This window comes from Scomber japonicus, chromosome 21 (genome assembly GCF_027409825.1).
Source record: "Scomber japonicus isolate fScoJap1 chromosome 21, fScoJap1.pri, whole genome shotgun sequence".
Classification (NCBI taxonomy): Eukaryota; Metazoa; Chordata; class Actinopteri; order Scombriformes; family Scombridae; genus Scomber; species Scomber japonicus.
The window spans coordinates 17,731,766-17,743,972 of NC_070598.1; the positions used below are offsets into that span (position 1 = coordinate 17,731,766).

A 12,207-nucleotide genomic window follows, 5' to 3' on the forward strand; every position below is an offset into this window, starting at 1 on the left:
TTTATTGTCCACACCTTTATCTCCAAATACAGATGTTCCATTTTTTGATTAGGGTCCCTTGTTTTCTTTCTCTTTCCATATAGGGAGACTGTGTGTTGAGGCACTGCCTTCTGGCTGTGTATAAAAAGGGGCTCAGACAGGGGAGTGAAGATAGGCACACAACACCTGCAGGTAAGTACACATACATTTTATGCATTTAGCTGTTACATTGTGTAATAGAGACAAAGCTGGTTAGCTTTTTATCTTTTCTGTCTTCTATCAGTGAACCACCACATCAAATCAGTCTGAGGGGAGAGGAAGAGTAAACAGGTAATTGTCTCCATCCTGTTTGTTTTTTTTAAAGAAAATGAACATACTCAAAACAATTGTGGGACTTTGTTTGTTTTGTTTGTCTGCTGGTAGTTCCTAGAATATAAGCGTACTTAAATTAAAAAGATATGATATCCTGATAAGTTGATATGCACTGTAAAATAGTGGTTACAGTAGTTAATAGGTGACTCATAAACTTACAACATACTAGCACATAAACAAAACAAGTGGTACTCCAAAGAATATAAAATGAAAATGCTTTGAAATCACATCCTTGGTTCACAGCTTTCAAGATGTCAGGTGACGCCCTCATGGCGGAGTTTGGGACAGCAGCTCCCTTTCTGAGAAAGTCAGATAAGGAGCGTCTGGAGGCCCAGACACGACCCTTCGACATGAAGAGGATGTGCTTTGTACCCGACCCTGAGGTGGAGTACGTTAAAGCACAAATCACCAGCAGAGATGGCGACAAAGTCACCGTTGAGACTGAGTTTGGGAAAGTAAGTCAGGCAACCACATGTACTGTGTAATGAAGGGAAAGTGATGATGTCACAGCAATCAAACAAAGTGGTTAGCTTATACTTATCTGACTTTCCTGTTTTAAACCCTTACAGACTGCTACCCATAAGGAGATAGACATCCACCCTCAGAACCCGCCAAAGTTTGATAAAATTGAGGACATGGCGATGTTCACCTTCCTCCATGAACCTGCTGTGCTGTTCAACCTCAAAGAGCGTTATGCAGCATGGATGATCTACGTGAGTGATGACCACAAGTCTTCTGATCTCTCCAGTGCCCGAAACCTTCAGTCCAATAACGAGGACATCTTTTATTTATCTTTGTCAACAGACCTACTCAGGGCTGTTCTGTGTGACTGTCAACCCCTACAAGTGGCTGCCAGTGTACGATCAGTCGGTGGTCAATGCCTACAGAGGAAAGAAGAGGAGTGAAGCTCCTCCTCACATCTTCTCCATCTCTGACAATGCTTACCAATACATGCTGTCAGGTACGTTCACCTCATTGTGCACTTTGCTTTTTGGAGCGTGATGTTCTCTTTGACATTGTCTAAACGTTTAAATAAAAAAAATAATAATACTGTATTGTCTTAAATCCTGCAGACAGAGAAAACCAGTCTGTCCTTATTACGTGAGTTATTCACAAAAATCATATCTGTTTCTATTCTGAAGAACAATGATGCATTTTTTTTTTATTTTTTTTTACAAATATCTTCATGTTTACATATTCAGTGGTTTTCATTTGCAGTGGAGAATCTGGAGCAGGAAAGACTGTGAACACCAAGAGAGTCATCCAGTACTTTGCCAGCATTGCAGCAGCTGGTGGCAAGAAGGATGCTGCTCAGGAGAAAAAGGTTGGTTTATGTGTTCATTATAATAAACATAATAAATGGTGTTTTAATAGTTGGGCTTAAAGGTTGCATCCATTAAATCCACAGGGCACCCTGGAGGATCAAATCATCCAGGCTAACCCTGCTCTGGAGGCTTTTGGAAACGCCAAAACCATCAGAAATGACAACTCCTCCAGATTTGTAAGTGTCCTAATTACTCCATTTATTAAAGATGAAGACTTTGATTTTTCTGTATTATTCAGTAACACCTACATATGTTCTGCATGTCAGTGTTTATACTTCAAATTACAAAACAGTTCACAGTTCAATCAGGGCATTAGGGGCATTATGGGTATTATAATATGAGAGATATTTCAAAATAGCAGTTAGTGGTTCAATATAATTGTCCTTTTCTTGCCTGTTAAAGGGTAAATTCATTCGAATCCACTTTGGAGTGAGTGGGAAGTTGGCCTCTGCTGATATTGAGACATGTAAGTAGTTTGTGACATGTACTTCAATACTGTTGGTCTTGAGCTATTTTCACACATCACATCATGATTTGTTTATCAACCTAAGGTTGGCATGTCAATGTGTTTCAGTGTTTTAATAAAGTACCTAACTAACAGGTTGTAAGATAAAGTCATGTGGTAATGATTTTCAGATCTTCTGGAGAAATCTCGTGTCACTTATCAGCTCAAGGCTGAGAGAGACTACCACATCTTCTACCAGATTTTATCCCAAAAGAAACCAGAACTGCTTGGTGGGTGCTGATCAAAACATGGATTCGATCTGACCCTGAAGAAACACCATAGACACATATTAAATTTCTTCTTCTTCTTTTTTTTGGACAGAGATGCTGTTAATCACAAGCAACCCCTATGACTACTGCTTCATCTCCCAAGGAGAGATCAGCGTAACTTCCATCGATGATGGTGACGAGCTGATGGCTACTGATGTAAGTTAAGCAGAGAAGTTGTTACAAATTCTACAAATATATTTTTCATTACTGACTCAAATTTAATTTGGTCATTTAAGGATGCTTTTGATGTCCTGGGCTTCATCCAAGAGGAGAAGAATGGCATTTACAAGTTGACTGGTGCCATCATGCATTTCGGAAACATGAGATTCAAACAGAAGCAGAGGGAGGAGCAGGCAGAGGCTGATGGCACAGAGGGTAAAGGATTACGACAAGAAAATACAGTTTTAGTTTCTTAACTAAAACTGTATGACTATCGCCATCTTAAACACAAAACAATATAGTAAATTCTTCTTCTTAACAAAATCCTTCCACAGACACAGACAAAGTTGCATATCTGATGGGCTTGAACTCTGCTGACCTCATCAAGGGCCTCTGTCACCCAAGAGTGAAAGTAGGCAACGAGTGGGTCACCAAGGGTCAGAGTGTGCAGCAGGTAAATTTCAAAAGTGTTGCTGCATTTAAACCTTGTGGGAGTTCAGAATATAAACTACTTTATTCATGATTATCTAGGTGTACTACTCCATTGGTGCACTGTCCAAGTCAGTGTATGAGAAAATGTTCTTGTGGATGGTGGTGAGAATCAACCAATCTCTGGAAACCAAGCAACCCCGCCAGTACTTCATTGGTGTGCTGGACATTGCTGGATTTGAGATCTTTGATGTGAGTATAAAAAGTTTTATTCACTTGTGTGTATATAAAATATATTTTGTCTAACTTATTGTATTGCATCGTTTTTGCTTATTCCTCTCTTTATTTATTACCTGCTGTAAAGCACTTTGGTACACCAAAAGGACTGTTGTAAAGGGCTGTATAAATAAAGTACATTTACATTTACATTTACATGCTCTTCCTAGTATAACACCTTCGAGCAACTGTGCATCAACTACACTAATGAGAAGCTGCAGCAGTTCTTCAACCACCATATGTTTGTGCTGGAGCAAGAAGAGTACAAGAAAGAGGGCATTGTGTGGGAGTTCATTGACTTTGGTATGGACTTGGCAGCCTGCATTGAACTAATTGAGAAGGTTGGTGTTTTCAAACTTGCACATACTAGAAATTCTATTATTTTCTACTATACAATACGTTACGACACTATACTATGTCCCTTTAGCCCATGGGCATCATGTCCATCCTTGAAGAGGAGTGCATGTTCCCCAAAGCCAGCGATGCAACATTCAAAGCCAAGTTGTATGACAATCATCTGGGTAAAAGTGCCAACTTCCAGAAGCCCAGGATTGTTAAGGGGAAACCAGAGGCTCATTTCTCCCTGGTTCACTATGCTGGTACTGTTGATTACAACATCTCTAACTGGCTGGTGAAGAACAAAGACCCACTGAATGAGACAGTGGTTGGGCTCTTCCAGAAGTCAACTCTGAAGTTACTGTGTACACTGTTCGCGGGATATGCTGGTGCTGATTCAGGTAAAGGATATTGGGCCATTGTCATTGAATTTTCCATGATTATGCATATAAATGTTTCAGAAAATGTTATGTCATGTATATGTCTATAACTTCCACACAGCCCAGGAGGGGGGTGGAAAAAAGAAGAAAGGTTCCTCCTTCCAGACTGTCTCTGCCCTGCACAGGGTAAATTTAAATTGTGTCTTTTAGAGCCATATTCATCTGTTTTGGGAAAGAGATTAAACCCAGAACACATAAGTTGTGAAATCATACAGGAGGTATATGGAATTCATATAATTGACTGTCTACATTTACAGGAGAATCTGAACAAACTGATGACCAACCTCAGGTCAACTCACCCCCACTTTGTCCGCTGCCTCATCCCCAATGAGACTAAGACTCCTGGGGCGATGGAGAATCCTCTGGTCATGCACCAGCTGCGCTGTAACGGTGTGCTGGAAGGCATCAGGATCTGCAGGAAGGGATTCCCCAACAGGGTCCAGTATGGAGACTTCAAACAAAGGCAAGAAATGTAGCCTCTCATACTGATGATTAAGTAGAATGCATATGCACATTCATTCACTAATTGTAATGATACTATTGTATCGTTTCAGATATCGCATTCTGAACCCCAATGCTATCCCAGAGGGCCAGTTCATGGACAACAAGAAAGCTGCAGAAAAACTGCTGGGCTCTCTGGACATTGACCATGAGCAGTATAAGCTGGGACACACAAAGGTTGGTTCTGTCATTACATAAACTAATATAAACAGTGTTGAAAGATGAAAGCAGCCCTTTTTCTAGGGGGAAGTTAAAAACGTTTCTTTCAATACTAGGTGTTCTTCAAGGCTGGTCTGCTGGGTGTTCTTGAGGAGATGCGAGATGATCGTCTTGCTCTCATTATCACTGGACTTCAAGCACGATCCAGAGGATTACTTGCCAGAGTTGAGTTCCAGAAAATTGTTGAGCGCAGGTAGGAAAACAGTCATTGATGGATATTATTAACATAAATTGAGAGGTAAAAATTTACATTTAAGTCATGAATTGATTTCCACTCCCAGGGACGCCTTACTGGTGATCCAGTGGAACGTGCGTGCCTTCATGGGTGTCAAGAATTGGCCTTGGATGAAGATGTACTTCAAGATCAAACCTTTGCTGAAATCAGCAGAGACTGAGAAGGAGATGGCAAACATGAAGGAGGAGTTCTTAAAGCTCAAAGAGGCTTATGCTAAATCTGAAGCCCGCAGGAAAGAGCTGGAAGAAAAGATGGTCACCCTTGTCCAAGAGAAGAATGACCTGACGCTCCAAGTCCAATCTGTAAGATCAGTCTTTCAGTTCACCCAAATATTACACCGATTTATTCTAGTGTAATGATTTCCAATATCATTTTTTGGACTATCTTTAGGAACAAGACAATCTTACAGATGCAGAGGAGCGCTGTGAGGGTCTGATCAAAAGTAAGATCCAGCTTGAGGCCAAATCCAAGGAGCTGACAGAGAGACTAGAAGATGAAGAGGAGATGAATGCAGAGCTGACTTCCAAGAAGAGAAAGCTGGAGGATGAGTGCTCAGAACTCAAGAAAGACATTGATGATCTGGAGCTGACTCTGGCTAAAGTGGAAAAGGAGAAGCATGCCACTGAGAACAAGGTAAGAAATTATTTTGACTTGTGTTGATCAAACATATTTTGACCAGGTAAGTTATGCTAACTAAACAATATTTTAGGTTAAAAACCTGACTGAAGAGATGGCAGCTTTGGATGAAATCATTGCTAAGCTGACTAAGGAGAAGAAAGCTCTTCAGGAGGCTCATCAGCAAACGCTGGACGATCTGCAGAGTGAGGAGGACAAAGTCAACACTCTGACCAAGGCCAAAACCAAGCTGGAGCAGCAAGTTGATGATGTTAGTATGCCTTAATGTTATTTCTAACTAAATTTCAAGCAGTGGAGTCCAATGTTGTAAAGTAAATGTTTGGAATGCTTTGTTTGTTAGCTTGAAGGATCATTGGAACAAGAGAAGAAAGTAAGGATGGATCTGGAAAGAGCAAAGAGAAAACTGGAGGGGGACTTGAAGTTAACCCAAGAAAATGTAATGGATCTAGAAAATGACAAGCAGCAGCTGGAGGAAAAACTCAAAAAGTAGGCTAACATTTTGTATAAAGAAAAAATACTAGGTACAATATCGATGATGCTTTAACAACTGTTTACTGAGGTGAACCATTTTATCATTTAAATGTAGGAAAGACTTTGAAATCAGCCAGCAACTGAGTAAGATTGAAGACGAACAGGCCATGGGTGCTCAACTACAGAAAAAACTGAAGGAGTTACAGGTAAATGCACAAACTTAAACTTGTTATATCTCCATAATGTGAATGTGAATTCCTACTTAAAATTCATAATCCTATGATGAATTTGTCAAGGCCCGCATTGAAGAGCTGGAGGAAGAACTGGAGGCTGAGCGAGCTGCTCGAGCCAAGGTGGAGAAGCAGAGGGCCGATTTGTCCAGAGAACTGGAGGAGATCAGTGAGAGGTTGGAGGAGGCTGGAGGAGCCACCGCTGCCCAGATTGAGATGAACAAGAAGAGAGAGGCTGAGTTTCAGAAGATGCGCAGAGACCTTGAAGAGGCCACACTGCAGCATGAAGCCACTGCTGCTGCACTGAGGAAGAAGAATGCAGACAGCGTGGCTGACCTGGGCGAGCAGATTGACAACCTGCAAAGAGTCAAACAGAAGCTGGAGAAAGAGAAGAGCGAGCTCAGATTGGAACTGGATGATGTGGTCTCCAACATGGAGCAGGTTTCCAAGTCCAAAGTGAGTATGACCAACAAAGGAACCCTGAATACTAAAAAGTATGCTGAAGTTTTAGGGATACCTTCATGGGATGTCCATGTGTTCAGAACTAATTACACATAACTAAAAGAGTGAAGATATTAAACATTATACCTGATAAAGATCAACATGTTAGTATTGACACTGTAAACTTGCTAGCATGATGACTGCAGCATTAAGCTCAAAGCCTCACAAAGCAAATGTGTTTTATTTTCAGACAAATCTGGAGAAGATGTGTCGCACTCTTGAAGATCAAATGAGTGAATTGAGGACTAAAACTGATGAAAGCCAGCGCATCATCAATGATTTTACCATGCAGAAGGCAAAGCTTCAAACTGAGAATGGTAGGACCCGTCCTTAAACTTGCAGTGCGGAACTTTTACATATAAATGAATGTCTACTACATTCAAGCCCTTGCCAAATTACAGTAGTTCACACAATACTGTTATTCCCACACTGGCTATTTGGTTGTTAATGGTGCAGCTCATCTAGACTTTCCAAATGTTATAGGACTGAATAGATCAAATTCTAATAGTGAAATTTGCCATTTAGTAGGGGTTATGTGACACATAAAACAATGAATCCTCCATTTTAAAGCATCGACAGTAGGTTACAGCTAGTTGGGTACTGGCAATTGGACATGTCACAACAGAAAAACATCAGTTAACACTCTCGCACTCCAGCTTTAATTATGTGAGAATATATTTGCAATGTTTAAAATGGGAGGATAATTTCAATCTTTCTTAACAAAAGGTGAGCTTTCCAGGCAGATGGAGGAGAAAGACTCTTTGGTTTCCCAGCTGACCAGAGGGAAGCAGTCTTACACTCAGCAGGTTGAAGACCTCAAGAGGCAGCTAGAGGAGGAAGTCAAGGTATCTAAAATGAGTGCAAATGTATCCAGTGAGACATTAGGTTAATTTGATGGTATATTCATTACAGCTTGTGTCTTCACCTTCTAGGCTAAGAATGCACTTGCCCATGCAGTGCAGTCTTCTCGCCATGACTGTGATTTATTAAGAGAGCAGTTTGAGGAGGAACAGGAGGCCAAAGCTGAACTCCAACGCAGCATGTCCAAGGCCAACACTGAAGTGGCTCAGTGGAGAACAAAGTATGAAACTGATGCCATTCAGAGGACGGAGGAGCTGGAAGACGCAAAGTAAGGATTCAGTGAGATGTACCTAAACTATCCCCCATATTTCAGAAAGTTATATTACCATCGTTAACAAGACCCATCTTGAGACAGGACATGCCATGATATTCCCATTTTGTCCATAAGGAAATTAATTGATGTGTTCCTTTTTTTTGCTGCCAGGAAAAAACTTGCCCAACGCTTGCAGGATGCTGAAGAAGCTGTTGAAGCAGCTAATGCTAAATGTTCCTCCCTGGAGAAAACAAAACACAGGCTTCAGAGTGAGATTGAGGATCTCATGGTGGACGTGGAGAGATCCAATGCTGCTGCTGCAGCCCTGGATAAAAGACAAAGAAACTTTGACAAGGTAATTAACAGAGAATGACATAATCAAAATCCAGATATGTATCCACGAGAATAGAATAAAGGTCTGAATGTTTCAAGATGCCTAGGTATTTGTAAGGTTTATAATATATTCAATATACAATTTAACCAGGTCCTTGCTGAGTGGAAGCAGAAGTATGAGGAGTCCCAGACTGAGCTGGAAAGTGCCCAGAAAGAGGCTCGTTCTCTCAGCACTGAGCTCTTCAAACTGAAGAACTCATATGAAGAATCTCTGGATCATCTGGAGACCATGAAACGAGAAAACAAGAATCTCCAAGGTAGGAAGACACAATTAAAATATGATCGATCTTTTAACATAAATAGGGATAAAGAACGGTAAAATGAATCTATTGTCTGAACAGAGGAAATTTCTGACCTGACTGAGCAACTTGGTGAGGGAGGGAAGAGCATCCATGAGCTGGAGAAGAGCCGCAAACAGTTGGAGCAGGAGAAGGCTGAGATACAAACTGCTCTGGAGGAAGCTGAGGTGAGAAATGTTGAATGTCTTTTTATTTATATGCCTATTTGTGATTCTTTAAAAAAAGTGCTTAAGCTATAAAGCTTTAATGCTGTTTTTAACAGGGTTCCCTTGAACATGAGGAAGGTAAGATCCTTAGAGCTCAGCTTGAGTTCAACCAGGTGAAGGCTGACATCGAGCGCAAAATGGCAGAAAAGGATGAGGAGATGGAGCAGTCCAAGCGTAACCAGCAAAGAGTGGTGGACACTTTGCAGAGCTCCCTGGAGGCCGAGACTCGCAGCAGAAATGAGGCTCTCAGGGTGAAGAAGAAGATGGAGGGAGATCTCAATGAGATGGAGATTCAACTGAGCCAGGCCAACAGGCAGGCAGCAGAGGCTCAGAAGCAGCTCAAGGGACTCCACACTCATCTAAAGGTAGTACAGAGTCTTAAAGTGCATGATAGCATGATTTTGATTTTTTTGGGGCCCCTGTTATTAGCTAAAGAATTTGGTTGTTTCTTGACAGGACTCCCAGCTGCAGCTGGATGAAGCTCTCCGTGCCAGTGATGATCTGAAGGAGAACATCGCCATTGTGGAGAGACGTAACAATCTGCTGCAGGCTGAACTGGATGAGCTGAGGTCTCTGGTGGAGCAGACTGAGAGAGGTCGTAAACTGGCTGAGCAGGAACTGCTGGATGTCAGTGAGAGAGTTCAGCTACTGCATTCTCAGGTATGTCCAAAGCTGTGACCACTATATGCTATTAATGCTGTTAATATTGAATACTAATGAATCCTTAATGGTGATCTTTGTAGAACACCAGCCTGCTGAACCAGAAGAAGAAGCTGGAGGGAGACACATCCCAGCTTCAGAATGAGGTGGAGGAAGCTGTGCAGGAGTGCAGAAATGCTGAGGAAAAGGCAAAGAAGGCCATTACTGATGCTGCCATGATGGCAGAGGAACTGAAGAAGGAGCAGGACACCAGCGCTCACCTGGAACGCATGAAGAAGAACATGGAACAAACCATCAAAGACCTGCAACACCGTCTGGACGAAGCTGAGCAAATTGCCATGAAGGGTGGCAAGAAGCAGATCCAGAAGCTGGAGTCCAGGGTAAATACTTCTTATTTCCACTGAGTTACGATAAATAATTCATAGCCTTTAACAAACTTAAACATAAAAGCTTCGTCCTTAACTATTTTTCTGAAGGTGCGAGAGTTGGAAAATGAGGTGGAGATGGAGCAGAAGAAAAGCAGTGACTCTGTGAAAGGAATACGCAAGTATGAGAGACGCATCAAAGAGCTCACATACCAGGTATACTTTATAAGCACCATGACTCTGATAAACATCCATTAAAAGATGAAAGATTATTTTTGAACAAGCAAATATGAATTGTGTATTAATTTAACAGACGGAGGAGGACAAGAAGAATCTGAACCGCCTGCAGGACCTGGTGGATAAACTCCAACTGAAAGTCAAATCATACAAGCGGTCTTCAGAGGAGGCTGTAAGCTGAAACACTGCACCTTATTTTACCAAAATATACTCCATTTGCCTTTTGAATCAGTTCTTACCTACAGCCACATATTAAACACTAATTTTTATGTTTTAGGAGGAACAGTCCAATGGACATCTTGGCAAATTACGCAAGTTACAGCATGAGCTTGATGAAGCAGAGGAGAGGGCCGACATTGCAGAGTCCCAGGTCAACAAGATGAGAGCTAAGAGCCGTGACAGTGGCGCTAAGGTAATCAATCATAAAAGAATAGTATGAAATTGAGTGTGCACTGACACAGTGTTGCAATGCAATGCAAAGTATGTAACTTTAATGATTTTGCAGGAATAAAAAATACTTATCTCTAATTTTCTCATTGTACAGAAATCTCACGATGAAGAGTGAAGCCTCTAACGGGATCTTCATGAGTAGAGTGTAGTATCTTAGATTATTAATTCCCCGTGCAACATGAGTGGAACAGAGAATAAATGAGTTTTAAAATGCAGCACTGTGATCATGTCTCCTGTATTTTACACATTCAAACCTGGAGGACAGCCTGCAAAGATTTAAAAAGTGTTAAACAGACCAAAAAGCAATAAACAGCTGACACCACAAAGAAAGCAGAAGTCGGCACTGTGTGATATTAACTGTAAATTAAGACACATGCAACACCTGCTAACAGTAAAAACAGGACTGAATTATATCTGAGATGCTTTTAATGTTTCATCATTACAAGAGTGGAAGAGCTCCAACCTTTGCTCCTTGTCTGTGAAAGACAGTGCCCTGCACGGCTGGGCTGGTAGCTTGAACAGCTGATTACACAGCTGAGAATGAGCACCACCAACAGAAGCTTAAACTCAAAACAGCAGCACATGGATAGTTGAGACATATTAGAATTCCTGTAGTGTACTGTAAAAGCCTTTCAGATGCTGGTGAAGTGTAAATGACACTGGCATTATTTCTCATACTACAAACATAGACTATATATGTTGTACACCAGGTCACTACACATCATTTTCTATTCAGAAGTAAGTAAGAAAAAGAAACTTATATATAAAACCAGGCCACTGATCTATTACCAGTTGCCACAAATCAAAAAAGACCAAGACAATATAAAATATAACAGCAGATATAACTGAATAGCATGATATTTATCTTGTATATCAGTTGCATATCCTCGATTCTTCATTATCTTCCTAACTGAAACCATTAGAGGGCAGTATTATCTGGCACACTGTAAAGCAGTTGAGCACTAATGAATTGTCAAAGGATTTAAATTATTGTGAGTGGGTTTATAAAGGAAAACAGGAATAATAATGGAACGAAGGGGAAAAGAATTGCTTGGGGTTTCATGGTAACTTTTTAATGTCATATTAGTTTTTTCATGCTTTAAAGGGATTACAAGTGAGGGAAAAACAATTTAGTAAGAATACATTTGTAAAGACATACAGAATTATATTATCATTAACTTTTTACTGAATAAATAAATGCAATACCTGATGAATTAAGTTTATGGATGTCACCAATATCACATAAATACAAAGTAACAACTTGCTCTATGTGAAAAATGCCTTGAAAAAACTGTGATTAGCCCTATATAAATAAAAAATGGAATTGCATTAAATTAATACAATGGATTAAAGTCAGAAGTTAACCATAAGTTTTCTTATTTTATCTCAACAGCAAACGCTCCAATTTATGGTTTTACTTACCTTATTATACAATTTCAGAAGTCTGAAATATTGAGATGAGATCGTGCTTTAAATCAGAGTCCAAAGCAGATGTTCTTATTTGGTAACCTCTTTTGTTTCACTTTAAACAAACCCACTGGTGATGTACCTTGCACAGAACAAGTATGCACAAAACAGTCACCTAACCATGATCATGCTA

The 12,207-nt window shown here is 40.5% G+C and overlaps 1 protein-coding gene across 1 annotated transcript; it reads left to right on the top strand.

Annotated features, from left to right (window-relative positions):
- The first annotated feature begins 602 nt into the window (after nt 1-602).
- Nucleotides 603-10,722, top strand: LOC128382256 (myosin-6-like). The gene is made up of 37 exons (XM_053342251.1): nt 603-806; nt 921-1,064; nt 1,156-1,312; nt 1,425-1,452; nt 1,570-1,675; nt 1,760-1,852; nt 2,079-2,142; nt 2,313-2,411; nt 2,503-2,606; nt 2,687-2,825; nt 2,945-3,063; nt 3,141-3,290; nt 3,485-3,655; nt 3,742-4,051; nt 4,152-4,216; nt 4,348-4,553; nt 4,645-4,768; nt 4,867-5,003; nt 5,092-5,347; nt 5,436-5,678; nt 5,755-5,931; nt 6,022-6,167; nt 6,268-6,358; nt 6,449-6,838; nt 7,074-7,200; nt 7,610-7,728; nt 7,816-8,012; nt 8,169-8,352; nt 8,482-8,647; nt 8,732-8,856; nt 8,952-9,260; nt 9,352-9,555; nt 9,639-9,935; nt 10,032-10,136; nt 10,234-10,329; nt 10,435-10,569; nt 10,702-10,722. The coding sequence occupies exons 1-37, from the start codon at nt 603-605 to the stop codon at nt 10,720-10,722; spliced, it is 5,808 nt and encodes a 1,935-aa protein (XP_053198226.1).
- Nucleotides 10,723-12,207: the final 1,485 nt, after the last annotated feature.

Bases quoted from the DNA above. Each gene is read 5' to 3' on its own strand.
- LOC128382256 (XM_053342251.1), top strand. From the start codon at position 603: ATGTCAGGTGACGCCCTCATGGCGGAGTTTGGGACAGCAGCTCCCTTT. The intron at 6,359-6,448 runs GTAAATGCACAA...GAATTTGTCAAG, and splicing joins AAAAACTGAAGGAGTTACAG to GCCCGCATTGAAGAGCTGGA. The intron at 8,353-8,481 runs GTAATTAACAGA...CAATTTAACCAG, and splicing joins GACAAAGAAACTTTGACAAG to GTCCTTGCTGAGTGGAAGCA.